General features: G+C 42.7%; 1 protein-coding gene across 3 annotated transcripts in view; it reads right to left on the bottom strand.

The window, feature by feature from the left end:
- LOC114846696 (FERM and PDZ domain-containing protein 4-like) overlaps positions 1 to 20,110 on the bottom strand; it is a 48,113-nt gene that overhangs the window by 24,660 nt on the left and 3,343 nt on the right. The window contains exon 1 of one of the 3 annotated variants that reach the window (XM_055504155.1): positions 15,138 to 15,532. The exons of 1 other annotated variant lie outside the window; for it this stretch is intronic. In XM_055504155.1, coding sequence (XP_055360130.1) covers positions 15,138 to 15,187 — 50 coding nt within the window. In that variant the 5' untranslated portion in view covers positions 15,188 to 15,532. Of the gene's footprint in view, positions 1 to 4,377; positions 5,024 to 15,137; positions 15,533 to 20,110 lie in introns of those variants that run through there. One more of the 3 variants, XM_029135675.3, reaches the window with a different exon arrangement.

Here is a 20,110-nt window from a genome sequence, read left to right as displayed (position 1 = left end):
TGGAGCATGTGTGACAGGGCAGCTCTGAGAATATACAGTGGCACTTGAGTATTAAGTAAAAGTATCTGGAGCAGAAGTAATTGCTCCATAGCCTATTTAGCAAACAGATGTATCAGTAAACAAACACTAAGCGATATTCAGTGTGTGCTCACCCATCATGTGCCCTGTCAAGTTATCTCTAGACACACTTTTATAACATGAAGTATGAGACCGCCTCCGCAATGCAAGGAGGTCTGTAGTGCTCTCTGTCCTGTGTGAGTCAGATAATATAAAATGTAAGACGGACAGGATATATTTAGCTTTTGTTCCATCATACAACTGCTGAATTGTTCACTATATGTAGTAAAAGGAAGTCAGAGTGATCAATTATTGAGCGTAGACCCACTGACAGTACAGTACGTCAGTGCGGGGAGCGGTCGGTCGTTCTACTCCACTGCACGCGAGGGGCCAGTTTTTTGACGTGCTTTAAAACTTACTTATAGAGGACGTGTTAATTGCCATTTGATTGTTATATAACAGAAACACAGATGCCAGAATTGCCCATGTGTCATCATCAATTTAGAGAACTCTATGTTACTGAACGCATCATTGAGCATTCTTCTGAAAGTAGAACAACAGCAGCTGGAATGAGATGTGAGATGTGTTGCAATGTAGATGCTTGTAATCTCTGGTTACTTTTCACTATGTGCATGAATATTACTTCAGCGTTGTGGCCTGAATAGAGTGCAGTCACATTAGCGAGTGGGAGAAGGGAAACGGTCAGTGTAGCTTAGCATTACACTCTACTGCCACTGATTGTGTTGTAATTCATCCTAGTTCAAAGTGCAGTGTTTAAGTCACTACAGTGAATCATCTTGGGGTCCATGGCTGATTGTGGCTGCTTTGTTGTGAGAGAAGGTTCAGCGTAAGGTGAACCACCCCTGGATGCCTTGTTAGCATGGGCTTTTGGGAAATGTGAAGGTTGCCCCGGCAAATGGAAATGCTTCAAATTGACCTTGTTGAGTCACCGGATGGTTACAAATAGGCTGTTACCTATTCATGTAGCAACAGCCTGAGAAGCCGCAGCGTGTGTCCTTAAATAATGCAGCAGTAAAGCGTCTAAGGAGCCTATGCAGAATACATGCGACATGAAAACGCTAACAGAGTAACACATGCTGCCGTGTCAGGCTCCTTTAACACCAGCAGGCCATGTGATTCCCTCCTGCGGGAGGAGGAATCAATAAGGGCACCAGCGCTCCACTTGCGTGTTGTCTCTTAATGCCAGTGTGCCTGCAGTTTAAAAAGTGTAATTAGGAAATGATGATTGTTGTAAAGGCTTGCAGAGCCGAAACGGGGGGAAGGAAGCACGGGTCCAAAGAGGAGCGGGAGGCAAAATGAGTTTTGCTTCATTTGAATAAGTGATCGAATTTGGTCTGTCGTCAGAGCGGAGCAGAAGCATCGGGTGCATCGCTCCAGTCTTTCAGCATTATCTGATGTGAGAGATGCCTGGAATTATAGGAAATAAAGTGTGGTAATCGCAACAAAACAGAGTATTAGCGGTTAGCAGGAAATGAATTCCTGCAGAAGACAAGGGTTAGAATGAAGGGCTGATTAATGCGCAGGGTTTCAGAGCCGCTCTCGTTTATCAAATGAGCACTGATTGATGACAAATGTACTTTTCTTGTGGGCTGAAATAAAACCTGCTAATGTAGCTCTAACTCGGAAAAAGGCACATTTCTAACTACTGAATAAGCGGACGTGTCCTAAAGTGTATTTCAGCATCCTGACACACACGGTGGTTAAACGGAGAGAGCGACGTCATAGTTTAAGTAGAACGTGTGATTTCATACGCTGAATGAAACAGTGAAGAGTTCACTCTGCCAGTCCCTCCTGCAGTGATCGCCGAACAAATCCCTTAGGAGGATTATCCAGACTTAAATCAAGAAATTTGTGCAACTTTAAGGGTTACAGACAGTGAGAAACAGGGGAAGTGGGCGAGGATCGGGGGTCCTGTAGCCTGATGATGTGTTCCTCCTCTCCATCGCTCGTTTCAGACTCTCTATAAGCAGAGAGTGATAAACCTTCTAAGCCATGATATCGTTTCGGCAAGAAGAGAAAATATCTCACCTAAATACGTGCAGGTTAGAAATATGACAGGGACTCTTACTCACAGTCATTATGCTAAGTAAACATAACTGTGTTCTCACAGTAGCTTCAGATTTCACATAACTGCTTGACTGGTAGTAAATGATAAAACAGCTGATTACAGTGACTTTAGGTGCAAGATGATCTACACCAGCCTTGAAAATGCTGAGCCTATAAATTAAAGAAAATAAATTCTTCTTATTCTTTTTCATACAAATTGGTGAAGGGTGCTGGACGAAAATGTGATAAAATGTCAGTAAATATTTTGTAGTTTACTCTTATTTACGGTTACTGAGACGAGACCTCGCCAACTGTTATAAACACACAACTTGGGTCATGATAGTTACAGCACCGCTACAATGAATAATGTATCTGCTTGTAGTTTGCTAAGTCAGTCTAAGGTCATGAGGCTCCTGACTCAAGGCTGGATATCCTGGATGTCACGACTCGTCACATGACTCGCTACGATGCAACTATGCCCCCTGAAGTAGCAGTATGCATTGGCATAAAGCAGGAGGTAGCTTGGCATGTGTTGCTGGAATCCGATGTTCAGAACACAAACAACCCCTTCTGGCCAGTTTCACGGCCAAGTTCCACCGCAATAAAAGCCAAGATTTTCACACGCGGCAAACATGGGACATGTATCCCGTGTTTGCCTTTTGGGGGAACAGTTTGAAACGGATGAGAGAGGCCGGGTTGGCGTTCCGGACAGATGCGTGAGGACAAAACCCACAGTTAAAAAACAAACACACAGGAAGATCACAAGCTGCTCTAAACGGCCACAGCTGTAATAATTTATTAAAAACCTAATAAATGTTCCCAAACTTCTCATTAAAGTTTATGAAGTACAGTTGGCTTGAAACGTCGTCTGCAACCAGACGGCTCCAAAACTGCATTATGACAGCTTATGGATACTCACTGACCATCTGGGTCCAGGCAAAGTGCAGTTAACTTGTCAGTGATGCAAACATTCTCTTGTTTGCTGCTAGTGTTACATCATTGTTCGTTTTCTCCATTTTACAGTCTGTCGACAGAGAATGGGGCCAAATGTGTAAAAGTGGGTGTGGCGAACATCACGGCCGAATGAGAAAACAGTAAAGCATCAGGATAAGTGTCGAAACAAGGGATGGGCGAGAAATGAAAGCGATTTATCCAAATCAATAGGTCCCATAAATATTCATATGTGCAAGTACACAAAACTGAGTAACACATTACTCTCTGTTAATGTTAATGTTTAACATATAAATGTTTTTTCGTCCTTTGGAAAGTCTGGAGAGAACTCATAGTCTTATGACTCACACAAATGAGAAAATTGTGCTTTGCAGGCAGGAACATGGGTGGTGGTAGACAGTGTTGCCCTGGTTTGCTCATTTCTCAATTCAATAAGACAACAGTACAAAAGCCTCGCTTTTCTTTTAGACTTATTAGAAGAATTTTCAAAGGCAAAGGACGAATGGACAGAATCCAGGATAGAAATCACAAACTGCAATTATTTTGGTGTTAATTTAACTACATTTGATGACAGTACAGGTAGATTGGAAATTTTGTACAAATCTTTGTACTGTTTGTTATATGTTTTGTCTGATATTATATATACGTGTGTGTGTGTGTGTGTGTGTGTGTGTGTGTGTGTGTGTGTGTGTCTGTACCAGGTTTACTGTGTTTAGTGATTTATATGCATGTGAGTGGAGGATCACGCAAACATGCATGTACGTATGTGCAGATTGTTGTACACAGATCCATTATGACATGTCTTAAATCACGGCCAAGCGTTTCAGACCTGTAGCTGGCTTCTGTTCAATAATTTGGTCCATTACTGTACATGAAAATATACACTCAAAAGAACTGTTGATGTAAATTGAGACGGGAATGAATGACATGTGATGAGAGGGAAGAACAGACACGTCTGCTTGCTTTAATTCTGTGACTCCTACAGGACATTTCTGCCTGTTAGAGTTAGAACAGAGTTTTAAACTGAAGTGAATTCTTCAGAGCTGAGCAGTCTTGTTCCACCTCTCCATTCCATTGTGCTCATCTACATCTATATGACAACCAGAAAATACTCAAGAATTTACAACCAGACCTAAACTATGAATTCTTTATAACATGCAGCTGATTCCTGGTCTTGTCACCGAGGCTATTGACACCAGGCTTAACTTCTATTACAATGTGCTTTTCAATCCAGCTAAAGACGACAGATCAACATGAATCACCATGCTTGTTGAAGATGTTATGTGACTTTCTCCTACTCACCCAGATAGCCTTGGCATCTTGGAGAAACCAAACATGTCCATGTGCTCCTGCTACACAGTGCTATGTCCCAAAGCTCCGGCGCTCTTCATCAGCATTCCAATCCACATATCAATCCATTCACATCCAGTTTCAACCCGGATCCATATCAAGACTTAACAAAAGCCTTCTGAACACAGAATTCAGATTTTCTCACAGTTCAAGGAAACTCAAATGCCAGCAAGTAGAAGCCCTGTTAAACGCCCCATCTGCTGCACACGGCAATCCCTGCCCCTCCACAATGTTGCGTTCCCAAGTGTTGCTGGAGTGGATGAGGATCACCTCCCACCTCTCTGCTCTCTGGGACCAGTCAGCTCTTTCTGCTGCGCTCCACCTGGCTCATTCGGGCTGCAATGAGCCCTGTGTGTGTGCGCTCTGTTTCAGCGCATGGGGAAATGCAACGATCCAAACGGCGGCGAGCAAGAGGGAAGAGAGGAGAAGGGAGGGAGAGAGAATGGAAAAGGGATGGGATAGAAAGGGAGGGAGGGGAAAGAGACAAAGCGAACGGATGACGGATGCTCTCTGGCTCCGGTTGTGCCCTCTGTTCATCGGGGCTGCGAGTCTCTTTGCAGGGCAGAGGAGAGAAGGGAGGATGGGTACAAGAGCAGGGAATCGAAATGAAAAATGGATAGAGGATGAAAAGGAGAGTAAAAGGGCTGGTTGTAAAGAGAAAGAAATAGACATTTAGACCAGGGAGGAGGGGAGGAGGAGATTGGTGATGGGTAGAGGAATGCTGACTGTGCACAACAGCATGCTGATGGGAGCAAGACCCCATCTCTCAGTGTCTTTCCTCTCTGTTTGGTTTTATTAAGTCAGCTTCTGTGTGTGAACACTCATTCACAGATCCGTCACCATGATGAAGGCATGCATTAGCCTTCTGGATCACAGACCGCTTCCTGGTTACTCACCCAGAAGGAACATTTGGCATCGTTTTTTGGGCTGGCTGCATTTTCTGAGGGGACTGACATAACACCTGGTCAACAGATGACTCGCGTTGTGTCCTTCCTCAGAGCACGTCATCAAACTCTGACAAGCGTTCGCGTGGTTGTCTGTGACTCTGCCCGCAGATGGTTCAGCTTGGGTAAGAAACAGCTCCCGCTGATATCGTGCCACAAGGGGACAAGGACAAACCACAAATGATCCTCAGTGGTGATGAAACACTTCAAGGCAATGCAAAATGAGAATTTATTTTATTCACCTGCTGTCAGTGTTAGGACTACTGGGCTGGATGGATTTGTGATTCACAGCTGCCAGATACAAGACAAGCTATGATACGACCTGACACACAGTAAGAGAAGATGAGGCAGACATCCTCCAACTGAAAGCACAATAATTCACAAGGTGTGATGGCCTTTGATAGGTTAGGACTCACTCATTATGTAACTCAAGACTCCATTCATGAATATTGCTCCAGGACACAGCATACCAACATCTTCCATCATATGAAAGAAGTAAATATCAAGAGGCAAATCACGTACTGTGTATTTTTAAGCCGTATATAGTTTCATAAATACCCAACTGTATTTTCCTTTTTGGCTTAACGGTGAGGCTCATTTGTGACAGATTTTATTTTAATTTCTTTAGAAATTGACACCTTACCCGAGACACATTTTAGGCTCATAACGGTCCTAAAGAAAATTTTAAGGGATCAACATCCATTCTCCTGGGGACCATGAATGATTGTTAAAATCCATTTTCAAGTTCATTAATCACTTCATTAGCTCATCGCAGATCATCGGCAGGTCATCACTGTAACTTGAGTGTAGTTCATTAACAGATGCTGATGACATTAACAGATGTGTGTGTACTGTGTACATTCAGGGGAGGGATACAAATGCATTTATTTGTGAGAGAATTCTTCTTCGCTGAAGTTACAAACCTGCAGTATCTAGATGCCTTGACCATAACCAACAACATAAACGCGGAATGCTACTGGTGTTATCTGATCTTTAATGCTGTGACTAAGCTTTAAGAGGAGTAAACCAGCTGTCAATAAATTGACACAGCCATCTCTCAAACCATACTCTTGGGCAAATCTGCTGGTGTGTGCGTCGTTAATGTTTTAGACGCTCATGTTCACAGTAGCAATTGCAGAAAGCATTAGTTTTACATAAGGCAGCTTTGATGCACGAACTCTTTGATGATGCTCTTCTTTTCCTACAGTAGGTTCAACACGCACCAAAGCACATGCATTAACACACATCAAACATACTTTGCTAATTGCAGAATATAAAAGACCTTGCTGTCCACTTATAATTTGATACTGGTTTGGTTACGAAACCTGTCTCTGGACCAGAAAGACCCTTTTATCCATTGGTGCATACGGCTTCCTGTCAGAATGTATTTCAAGTTGAAGTTGGAAATCTAGTGTTGTCCATCACTGGGTGCCTTTGGATAAAAGTTTATGACAGGACTCAGTCTCAATGTCAGATTTAAAATGATGTGACTACTCTGCTGACTAAGAAAAGACAAATGTGAATGACTGGCAACAAAATAATAATAGCACTGCCTGAAAAATAATGAGATTTTATGTGGGAGATGGACCATTCGTGGACCAATACAGTTATTATACAAGCTTGATGCTGCTAGTGTGTAAGGTAGGAACTGATCATTGACTGTTGTGGAAGTTGGAGGCAGCAAAATGCAGAAGTTAATCGAGTTGGTGAAAGAAATGGTGACTAATAATTGGCTTGTGTGTGGGTACGTGAGAGAAGCAGTACCTTAAGGCTTAGGACATTAAATAAAGTGATTGAGGAAGGAGATGCCAAATTTAAAATTCACATGATGATTAAGAGGAGCAGGGATTTATAGAATGGAATGGAGCCTAAGAGACACCGGGGTCAACAGGGAGGGATAAATGCTCAAGTAGAGGAGTGTTGAACAACTTTTGCCAAGATCCAGAAATTCCTCTTTTATTAGTATAGTTTTTATAAAGAAATGCAACGCAAAGCAAACACTCTGTGCTCCTTTCCTGAAATCCTATATTCGATAAAGGATCTGTGTCGATCTGGAATCAGACAGCAGGCAAAGCTACTGTACTTTATGTCTGAAACAAGATCTTATGGATGCAGTTCTTTTCTTATCTTTCTGAAAAAGTATTAAACAGAGCAAGTCAGTCCACTAAAATCCACATTGAAACATAAATGCATAATAAATAAGAAACAAAACTGGAAAAGATGGTTTATTAAACAAGCCTAGCCTCTTTAACTTTTAGAGTGCAGTGAGAGAGGGACATGGAAGACGTTTCTACTTCTAAGCCTTTAATTTACTTCACTGATTCAACTTTGAGAGCTCAAAGTGTTATGAACAGTCGTCCACCTCAAAGAAACTCTGAAATGTAATAATGAAACATGAGCCATTTGTGAAGCCACAATTTGAAATCAAAGCTTATGTTCAAGTGAAATATTTGCAATTTCACTTTGTCTTTAACAGCAATCACTCTCACTCACTGGAGTTTGACTTAATATGACTTCATATCCTGCCCATGCCAAAAGATTAAAAATCATATTATTAAACCCTGGGCAGAGATTCCACTCTTCATTTCCCCGTCAACGGGTGATCTGACAGCAGCTAATCACAGTCACTGGCAGAAGGGAAAGGTGCATGTGACAGCGCAGACCAGCAGACATATAACAAATGAAAACTGTCACATTAAGACATAAAGAGCATCATCATCAACAAAAGAGCAGATCTCAATATGAACAAACACTATAAGGCATAAGTCATAGGAAACTGATGTAAAGAATTATTATTTCTCCATTTTATTTCTCTTGAATCTTCCAGAAATTCCAGTTAGTAATATCCTCCATGGCCTAATAAAGTGCTAAGCACCTGACAGACAGGACCTTTCTTTTATCTCTGGAGGCTGCTGTCTGATCGCTCCACTCAGCTGATTTAAAACAGAAATGCTTATTACAGTGAGGACAGATTGGAACGCGACTGGCATCCTACTGCTGGTTCGTGTCCCATAGAGATAAGAGGAGAGGAGGCAGTCCGCCTGCCTCTGTCCACTAATGAATAACAATATAGCCCAAGGTCACCGTCCAAGTCCGCACGGCTGCGTGAGCGAGGAGGAAACCAAGACAGACAAAGCTCCAGTACATTAGCTACTCCGTCACCTCACAGTCTGTGGTGGTCAAGATAATCATTAACCTGTCTCTGTGTGTCTGTAGACGTCTCCTTTGTCCACCGTAACGGCAGAGGACAAAACTCGCTGTAGTGAGATTGTCACTGTGGCTGCTTGGAGGACAATAATGTCCCTAAGTTAAAATGTTCTGTTGGAGCATATCCATCACACCATAAAACCTCTGGCCGATCAGCTGATGATTAAGCTTTGTGCTTTTGTTCAACAACTAAAACTGGGCCGTGATGACTTTGATGTTTCCTTGACTCCTTAAGTGGTTGTGCAAACATGAATCACTGTCACCTCTGGCACGTACTCTGACTACCTGTTCTGCACCCTGCAGATTCCTGATACATACAGTAAATGCATGCACAGGTACTCATCCACTCAGGACTCACTACTATTTTCAAATCACAAGAATGACTCTCGGTTCTGTTTACAGTGTTTTTAGGTTACACTGTAGGTTGTTTCAGTGTGTCATGCCCAGAAAATCATGATCGGAGAAATAACAAACTTCACAGCTGACTACAACACAGTTTATAGACTTTTCATATTTTCAGCTTAACGTTTAAGGACTTTAGAAGCAAATCAAAATATCTACAAATTGCCCAGAGTTGCCTGCAACACAACAGAAGTCAGACTCAGTTCTAGCAGCATGGCTGTATACTGTCCAATGAAGTAGCACAAGTAGAGTGACAAAAGGGTCTTTAACACTGAGCTGCAGATGAAAAGAGGTTTGGACATTACCTAACTAACGTACATAACAATGTTCTCTTTGTGATAAAAATATGGAGAACAAGAACTTTTATATGTTTTGAACGGTTCCTTATTTTAGGCTTGACCTGACTTCACGCTATAATTTAATGTGCTTTCAAACACACCACAATTCAAAAAAGTATACTGTAAATTTGTTACTCATGGGCTTGAGACACATCATTTCCCAGCATGCATCAGCACAGTACCAGTCCTTTTTGGCTACCCTGTTATTACAGGGAATAGAGTGCCAACATTTATGTGAGCGCACATACACACATACAGTACACACTTTATGTGACTTGTTGAAACAATGAGATCATAGAATTTCATTCCCGCACCCAGGTCTTTAATCCAACTGGCAATCTCCCTAGCTGCCTCCTTTCCTTATGACACGGGCCCAATCTGATCGAGCCGTCCTCTCAAATGCCAGAGAGGAGATGGGACCGATGGGAAGGGGGTGTGAGAAAAAGCAACAGGGGGGCAAGAAGAGATGATGAAGGGGTTAGGAGGAGGGAGTGGGGAGAGCTCAAGGAGGATGGATAAAAGAATATAAAATGATTGTATTCAGCATCAGGGGGTGCAGTTTGAGATTTAGAAACAAAGCACAGGGTTAAACACACACAACTTGGACATGCGGGCATCAAATTTGAAGGAGAAACGCTTCAGCACATAAAAGCCTCCTCTGTCCTTGTTAATGTATAGGGGGGGTTTCATTAGCTCATCAATACGAAGCCTGGCTCAGCAGTGACTCTAGCAGATGTATAAACAATCAGATTAACAAGTGAAACCTGTTGTTAGCACATCGTAAAATTTCACTTTATGGCTTTCTTTCTAGCTGAGACATAAAAGCTACATGTCAATGGCCAACCTAATAACATTACTAGAAGCCTGCTCATTCAGGCATGAACTCAGACGCTGTCAAAACACTGTACTTGGGAAATATTTAGAAGGAGTGCAATTTTAAACAAAAAAGGCCTCATTAATATGTTTGTGCACTTTTAGTAAGCAGTTTTAGGAAGCAGTGCAGGTTTGGACACATATTGATAACCGAACACTTGAACCAGTCCTGGATCAATTCGGACGTTCAGACTTTTCTGTTCGGACAGAGCCACAGTCCATCACCTGTACCTAGCAATGATCAAAACACAGAGTCACCCATGAACTAATAATGCATCTGGCTCAGGTCTGCTTTGCTTCTGCCTGTCGGCCTCTCCCGCTGTCCTCGTGCCACCCCTTGGTCATCTCACTAAACGTCCCTCGTCAATAACAGAGCTTGTCGTGGACATTTAGGAGATAGGGAAGAGTGGGAAACGACAGGAGCGATTTGTCACCTCGCACGCTATTAGCAAACCGATGCCCGCCGTGGCCCCTGAAGCCTCTTCGAGGGCATCGCTTACACACAGGCAAGCAACGGCTGTACACACAGTCACATGATCTAAGCAAACAATCACACCTTCTCTGTAGAGCACACACGCACTGGCTGCATGTCGCACACGCAGTCCTCATCACGCTTGCTGTGCACACGCACACATCCCAACGCAAAGAATCTCAAATAGCGCGTGAACGAATTAATCAAACGCTAATGGCTACTCCTCAAGACCAGCCTGACATTTAATTACGGGCGCACTCACTAAGCTCGAATACTGACGAGAGACGCTCGCTTTTTCCGTGAGCCGCGTCTCTTCGGGCGACCAACAGCATTTGGAGGAGGCTGCCAAGTTCGCTGACACGCACCACCAAGAATCCATGCGGGCGACATCACAGCGGAAGACGCGCAGGAAAATATTACATCATTAAATCAGAGCTGCATGACGGCAAAACACAACCCGAGTCAAAATAAGGCAATGGAGATGAGACTGAGCCATCTCCAGCTAAACAAAATGTGTTTATTTATCAAAAGCACTAAATGCTGGAGCTACAGTAGCTGTGTGATTACCAAGCTAAGGACCAATAATGTGCGGCGACAAGCGGACCCAAGGGGTTCTTGTATGGGCAACGGTCCCAGTGTTGCTGAATTTAACTGGGCAACACTCCCAGTGAGGAGAGAGAGAAAAAAAGAGAGTCAGAGCACTGGTGAAAGCATTCTGGGCAAGAGAGCAAGTCATAAATAACAGTTTTTCTTCTTGCAACAAAAGCTGAGAGGATTCTGGATTGTGGTGTATTATGTACGGCACTTCCAAAGCACTTTTACCTTCTAGTCTGTATGGGTTGAGATGCTACAGTTTATGGCGAGCGTCACATCAGAGTCTGGGAAGATGTAAAGTGTCAGGTCAAGCAGACAAGCAATACCTGATGTTTGTGTCATTTGAATGCTGACTTGACTTTCTTTATCTTAGACTTGTAGTATATGACAGATAACATTGAGTCATGCAGTCACACCAAAACATGTCCCTAAGAATTTCCCATTGAAGACAGTCCTATTTAAAGTCTCAAGGCCATAAACGCCTTCATTTTGGGCCTGCAGACCCACAAAACCTACAGTCACACCACTCGCTCATGATGGCTTGGATATTTGTGCAGATGGGATGTTGCCGGTGGGACTCACTCGGCCCACCGACACATGAAGGGCCTCAAAGAGGAAGCAAGCGTTTCACTCACGCTATTGAATTTGGTTTACACCATAAAAGCCACTGAGCAGTTGACACAGCAAAGACATCTGATGTGCAGTTGCAGGAAGTCATGACTGAAACATAGGGTTGAATGGTTTCTGAGCAAAAAAAGAAAAGCCAACACAGGAAAGTCATTTAGTGCAATAAACCTGAATATGAAAGACGAACGGAACATATTGGTTGGGACAAACCTGCTCATCCACAAATCAAGAGGGGAAAACTAGGCTAAACGCTGCCTGTTCACACAGACAGATTTGAGAAACAAGTGATTTTATAGCATATTCCTGAAATAAGATTCTGCGTTTTGAGTCACTTTGCCATGAAAGTTGCAGGATCAAACCACTACAGTAATAAACAAAGCATTACGAGTGACAGAAAACGCTTTCATCCAGCCTCACCCATCTGCTTCAGTCATTTAACCTGAGAGGCAACATCTGGGCTTTAAACGATGCAGCTCCTGCGGCAGACACGCAGAGATGAACGCTCTGTAACTGGTGGGGCCGCTGCCACGTCTGTGTTTACTCATTAAAGGATTGTCGCTTTACACATTAGCTCTTCTGACATTTCGAAAAAAAAAGATCAGGGGCTGTTTGCAAACAGACAAACGGGATTTGCGACTGCAAATCCTCACTTAGTGCGACACGCGCTCACGGGTCCCATCCACAAAATGCAGAGATAAACGCATCGACTTGCGCGGAAGCTCTGCTTCGATTAGCTGCTAATTAAACGATGAGTCTCAGTGAGGCTTGTATGACCAACACACCCAGAACATGCTGCTAATGCACACAAATGGCTGAGTTGGTGGATCCTATTCCATGGACTTGAATAAATGACACAAATTTCCACGTGACGCAAGAAATAGGCGACGACGATGAAGAAGACGAGGGCGAGGAGATTCTGAGCAACCTGCCAGCAAACTAATCAGCCTATGACCGATTTGGCTTCCAGAGCTGTCCAAGCCGACCTGACCAACGTGAGCACCAACATCCAGCTGAGCGGCACCGCGCAGAACTGGCACAGAACATTTCCTGTGCTTTTTCTGAGAACGACAGAATTAGATTTGGCTTCTAACAATGCAGCCAAGGTTTCTTATTTTATTCACATAAAAAGCTGGAGTGTCTACAGGAACCCAGTGGATTTCATCACATTCATTTCATACTTGAATTTTAATAGAAAATGTTACCTCAGAATCTAATTTCTTATGTACAAGTACTGGGTGAATGGAATTGGGTGAAGTGAAAAAAGACATATCTCCAAAAGGATTCTTGGAGGATGTGTGCTCAATTTCAGCCTAAGTTGTGTGATCACAGTGAAGTAATAAACAACTCCCTACGTAGTTTAATTGCTTATTTCCAAGCTTCACACCTTCACAAGACCACATGTCACAGCCTCAGCCTCATCCAAGTGTGACACAAGTATAAAAAAAAAGAATAAGGCTCAGTAGGATTTTGTTTGTCTCGTACTTTCGACAGATGCTAATTCAATATTTAAATACTTGATATCAGTGATTTGAAAACCATTAACAGCAGGTAGAGATTGAAAGTAAACCAGCCTTTGCCCTCCTGTCTGCCTGCCTGCATGTCTCTGCCGGTCTGTCTGTCCATCTGTCTGTCTGCCCGCCTGCTTGCCTGAATTAAATATGTGACTGAAGAAACCACATTTCCATCTACCTTTAGATCTACATATATGGAAACACAGCACATTCAAGATACTTGACTAATAGGTTCTTAGAATTATTAATGAACTGTATCATTGGTGTTGGTCATCTATACCAGCACCAATTTATTAAAATGGTGCTATTAATTTTTTTGCATTCCATTCTTCCCAATCCCATTGTCCCCTACAAATCATTATTTTGTGAAATCCAATGAAGGGTCAGAAATCAATTGGTTTAGCTGGGAACTGCATAAAAATTGTGATATAAATTCGTCTTTGGATTAATGTGCAGTCAGTCGCTAAGAGGTAACGTGTCATCCAGCTGTTGACCGGATGATATTAAAACAATTAAATCCCCTCCTTAGCCTTAGTTACTCAGCATGAAGCAACCCCTGAAGCAGCAGAACACACGTGCAGATCTGCATACACTACATCTACATACACCTACATACACTCACTGCTTACACTGACATACTGTATATGCCTCATGCAAAATGCCACATGCCTTCAAATACATGTGCATAATAATATCACTTTAAGAGATCACGCACACACACACACACACACACACACACACACACACACACACACACACATACGCAGTAAGCTAGCTAAAGCCGTCCAATCCATGATGTAATCCCTAAGTGTGTTCAGTAATTACAAGGTCCTGGGTTCCTCTGCTGCTTGGAGCCACCTCGGTCTTATGTAACGGACGCCTCACGTGCCGTCGATTCACGGAGCAAGACTGCAATATGGCTCCTCTGAAAGCGTGAAGCAGTCGAGCATTACATCCCACAGATTGCTCAGACAAGTCATCAGCTAAAACAAGAAACGACAAAGGATTATGAGGGATGATGGCAGGTTTCACCCACAGGACAGGTAGCAAGAGTATTAGTTAATCAGCGGCTACAAATCAACAAACTATTGTGTAGTTTTAATATGTTTGTGGCATTTTGCACATTTCTTGTGGGAACAGGTATTTTTCCAGGAACTTGTGACTCCAAAGTGATTACATTTTTTAAATGCTGGATTTATGTGCTCACATTTCAGGGTTAAGGTCAGGTGCGAGCTGCGTTAGTAATCAAAAGTCTACTTAAACCCTCTATTGTAATAGAGTACTTTGCTGTAATACTGCTACTTTCACTGAAGCAGAAAACTACAGTACTTCTGATTATTGCTGGACTATCTGGTTGATATGCTTCACACTTCTTGAACATTGTAGCTCAGTAGATGTACAACAATTTAAACCTACGACATGATTTAAACAAAAACAAAAGCCATAAATTAAAAAATGTGACATTAGAAGCTAATAATGAGCTTGAGACTTTAAACCCCTGGGAAATCATGACATCAGTATCACTGAATCTAAAGCATGTCACATATTTTCACAATACACAGCAACCTCTATTTCAGGATCTCATATATCAGCTTCATCCTTAAAGCACTTAAGTGCTTTAACACACTCATTCCAAAGTTTGGGACGAGATGGCAGTGACTGAAATACGTATTTCTTGGTTAAAAATCCAGCTTCCATAAGTAAGGAAACAACACAAATCAAAGAACGCAGGAGAAGAACTTACTGGAAAGCAGTTAACATCCCCAGTTCATCGTCCTCGTCACACGGTTCCATCCTGTCAAGCCAGACAGTTGATGGAATCAACGGGTGGAGGGAGTGGGATGGACGCCCCTGCCCCACCACCACCAGAAGGCTCTGAGCCTCGGACAAGCAGCTCCTGTCCCGCTCCCTGAGTCCAACTCCTCCACTAAAGAAATCCACTTCCTCTGAATCTCATTAAAAAATATCCCCAAACTCAATTTTCTGTGTGTGTGTGTTTGTGTGTTTATGTCAGTGTGTGTTCCTGTTTTTATTTTTTTTTTCTTCATTCGTAGGTTGGTGCCAAATGTTTCAGCTTAGCAAAGCTGTGCAGCACCACTGGTGATGGATTTAGCCGGGGCATCTGGGCCAGCAGGGATAAACTCCATAAACACACACACACACACACACACACACACACACACACACACACACACACACACACACACACACACACACACACACACACACACACACACACACACACACACACACATATGCATGCACAGAATGTCAAGCAGTGTGGAATTGCAGTGGACAATTTGGGGAAAACCGTCCCTACACAGCCGATGACGATATGCATTATGTCTGCATGCCGTACTCCACACACACACAAACAGATTGCACATAGAGCAGGCGGATCAATGCACGAGCAGATGTGTGCCAACTTTAGACCCTCCACTAAGCACAGACATCAGCAGCTGTACTTACACCGTGCATATGTGTGTGTGTGTTCTTTCTGACATTGTCTCTGACATTGCGGAGGAGAATCAAGGACTAGTAACAATATAATCTGAGTGTGTAGGGTTAGCACTCACACACCATCACACCTGTCCTCCCTTTTCTCCCTGTGCCTCACACAGAGGAGGAGGCAGAGCATAACCAATATTATATTACTTCAGCACACTCTAAAACCAACGTGGTCACATCTAAACTCCTCACTGCTTCATAGGGCAGGGTATAGAAGCTAGTCCAGGCAACAGGCTTGGCATTTTGTGCTACAGTTTGGGCATTCGCCTGCGTCCAACACAGCAGTCAGAATCAAAGCGCATAGCACACCTACACGTACCATGCATTTGCATGTGCTGTATGCATCATCCTGAAAGGACGCTCATTGCATCAGGCCAACGCTGTGTACTGTGAACAGAATGTTGAAGAGAGCTCACAAGTGGTGGTGATAAAAGTGCTTATTGTCCACAAAGAAATCTAACGGTCAAAGCTGAGTAGTGCCATTAAAGATTATTATCATCTTGTTGTTGGCTTGCTTCAAATGTGGTTTAAAGCGATCACGCACAGGAGGTGACTTCAGCTACATTTTCTCTGAAGAATCACAGCAGAGCATGACGGAAGCCTTTCCAACCAAATTCAATATAACACTACCAACGCAGTGATATACACTGCAGAAACAGCATTGTCAAACTCTTGACTCTGCTGCCTGTCTGTGCACCTAATGTGTGTCCTCCAGTTCCACACTGACAAATAAAAGCCCGTCAGCAAAATGTGACAAAACTTTTGTTTTATTCTGACGTAGTCAGAGTGTTAAGTAATAAAGATATATTGCTAGCGCTGCACATTGCAGTTCAGTGGACGCCAGCTCCAGTTGCTACCTCTGAGAGGCCACCTGGTACTGACTCTTAGCCAAAGCTATCTATAGCAAATGTCTACAGGGATGTACATGCCTGTGACGAATGCAAGTCTAATTTTAATAAAGCGTGATGAACAAAATCCAAAATATCCTCTGATGCACAATAGAATCTTCTATTACACAATATTGGTGCTTACCAGAAATAAACGTAAATCTGTGCCCTTCTCAGTTATTCAATGTGTTTAGTATATGAACTGCTCTGATGTACAGCAATGAATGATGTGTGTGTGTGAATGAGTGATGGCTCAACCTGGCTCAAAGTGAGATTAAGGTTACTGTGATGGTTAATGTCATACAGAGGCAAAGGTGAGGATGTAGAGAACAAATATAGGATTAGGGTCTGAGAATAAGCTCCCAGATGACCCAAAACCACACACATACTGGTGGATATGCATTATTATGTGTGTGTTCTTCTGGAAATTAGAAACCAAATGACTGGACGTTGGCTGTGTTCATCTGGAGGCCATGTGGACTTTATGTAACCCTGTCTGTTTACCAGGAAAAGCAGGAAAAAGAGTCTCCAAAGTAAAGGTAATTTAAATTTAATCTGTTTCCTGTATTAACTGTGTGGCCTATTAAAAGAAAGGAGGAGGATGGGAGGAGGTAAAGATATAGGGAGCTCAAAGAATGTAAAAGATAAAGGTGGATCAGGGGACAGAGAGAGGGGGAGGGTTGTGATGTGAAAATGCAAGATGACTGATTTTTACTCAAGGTGAACAGACTGTTAATTGTCAAATTACAATGACGTCATGGAATAAAATCATTACCAGCTTTAATGCTCATCATCATTCACAGCTGAGTCAAGTCTCATCTGGAGAACTAGATGCACTAGATGCTGAGATGCAGAGCTCAGTCCTGGGAGCAAAAGGCCCTCAGTGTTGGTTTTTTGGGGGGGGGAGCTGCATGAGCACTACAAATAATCTGTTGCTGCAGCAGAATGTTCTTTGTTTTAATGCGTTTTTCTTTCCTCCACACAAAGTTATTGCTTAAAGGTCAGAACAGCAATCGTGATTATCATGAAGTTATTTCACATAGGACAGCCTCCATTCTAATAAACTTTGCCAGAACTGCCCCAGTGAAATCTCTGTAATTAAACATCCAGCTTCTACCTAATAGGCGATAACGTTCACATCTGTGTCCCACTCATCATGCTATGCTCACAAGTTCAGCCGGTGGCCCAAGGAAGGCTCTGCAGACAGAGGTCAAATTTTAAACTCAGTGATCCAAGAAATGTAAGTATTTAAGAGACACATGCTTCCCCTGCTCATTCATCTCAGGTTGCCTTTGCTTGGGACTGGGCTGTAGACACTTTGACCTGAACCTCATGTGGTTCAGGTCAAAGTCAACGCGTCAGTAAAAAAGCAGAGCTGTGATTAGTGTGTAATCATATCACAGAGCACGGATGGTGTAACTGTAGACTAATTTAAAAGCAAAGGCTGTCCCAAAAGAGCCACACGTAAATCTCATCAGTAAAAAAACTGTTTACGAGGCTACTGCAGCTCTTGGCTGTGGCTTCTCACTGCATATCACTCAAAACAAATGATCTTATGAAATAATCCTACATGTGTAGCGCACAATTGACTGCAAACTGTGCATTTAGAGCGTTGATAATGTTATCAGTATGACAAAAATATGAGTGTTGTGAGCATGAGTTATGGCTAAACATAATATCGTAGCTGACACGAAACAATAACTGAACAGTATCATTTCTTGACCCACTAACAACACTCTTTACCCTCCACACAGCTCATTTAACACCTAATAGTCACAGCTTCATGCCTCAAGTGAAACTTTATTGAGCACCTATAGACATTTTAATAATCTAAGGTTTGGCAAATAGCATTTTGTGAGATTAGGCAACCACTATTTTACACACTGCAGTGCACAGGCTCACACTAAAGCCTGGCTTCAAATCTTCTCACGCTTTGTGTCACAATCACAGAGCCCGAAAGTCGAAGCAAACGCAGGTACCAGTGACAGTAAGATAAGTGGGAGGTCTCCGATCACAGTGCCTCCACCCAGCTGTGAAAATGTCTGCCACACGCCACTTGCCTGGAGAGGTAGAAATAACTAACTCGTCTACACTCCCCCCAAAGGTCTGACTATTTGAGGCTTCTGCTCCAAGGAAATGAGGCACTAAGTGCAGCCGATCACGGAGACGCGCTGTGATATTTCACGTAAACAGGTAAAATGGAAAATTTTAAGCCGAAATAGCACTTGAAGAAAATCACCAAATTGTAATGAAAATATTAAGAATAATTCAAAACTCAAACAAAGCCAGCAACACACACTGTGAACTCACTCCAGAGTGACAAACGCCCCTGACACATTTAACCACAAATCCCAACTCATCATTACATGATATGCAAATGATGGATGTGATGTAAATGTTGCATCGTGCCTTACCTCATGGCTCAGTGTGCCATCCTGCTTTGACACTCTGCCCTAGTGTATCCTAATCCTGAGGCTGCCACCAGGAGGGGCCTGGCTTTAAGTAAAATAAATAAATAAATAGCCACAACTGCAGTGAAATCACTTCATGTTTAGGTCCGTGGACAAAAACTAATGCGAGATCAACTATATTTAGCAGAAAACCAAAAAAATTACAGATATGCATGTTGTCTCCATCACCTTGGTTCACATGATTTCCTTGATGTAGCTTGACATGTTGCTTTCATGGTGAGAGTTGTGTGTTAAAAGTAGTTCCGAGCTGCAGCCTGCAGACATTTACTTTAGCAGAGTTTGGGGTTTGCAGAAGGAAATACAGCAAAATGTTAACATCAAATTTATTTACACAAATCATACATTTCATTTTTACTAGTGCCAAACTCAGTCAAAATCTACAGTATCAAATATATTCCTGTTCCTCTGCTGGATCTGAAATAGGCCACGTTAATTAAACTTCATTTGAAGACCTGGACAGTCCAATGTGAGTTAGAGGTGACACAGAAATCCTCCACAAAGTACGTTCAGACATTTGCTTGTCTATGAAAGGGTAATTATGTATTATCAGTCACGGCAAAGTGATGGAGAGAGGAAGGAAGGAGAAGAAAGGCTTGATGAACAACAACCCCGGGTTTTCCAACTTGCCAGCAATTCTCCGAAGAATTCAGGGACGAGACTTGATTTATGGTCTCTATCTAAACTAATGCGAGGCTTGTTCTATTCACTCTCACCGTCCTGCTACTGGGAATCAGGCTCCCAGTAGCAGGACGCATCATGAGTGCTTACAGAAGCACTCATGATTAAAAGCAGATCAAACAGATACTCATAGCCGCTGTGTCCTGAAAGCAACGTCTCAGTGAGAGCACTTG

The sequence above is a fragment of the Betta splendens genome, chromosome 2 (genome assembly GCF_900634795.4).
Source record: "Betta splendens chromosome 2, fBetSpl5.4, whole genome shotgun sequence".
In the NCBI taxonomy this organism is placed as follows: domain Eukaryota; kingdom Metazoa; phylum Chordata; class Actinopteri; order Anabantiformes; family Osphronemidae; genus Betta; species Betta splendens.
Note: the sequence above shows the minus strand (reverse complement) of the source record. Positions and strands in the feature narration are given on the sequence as shown.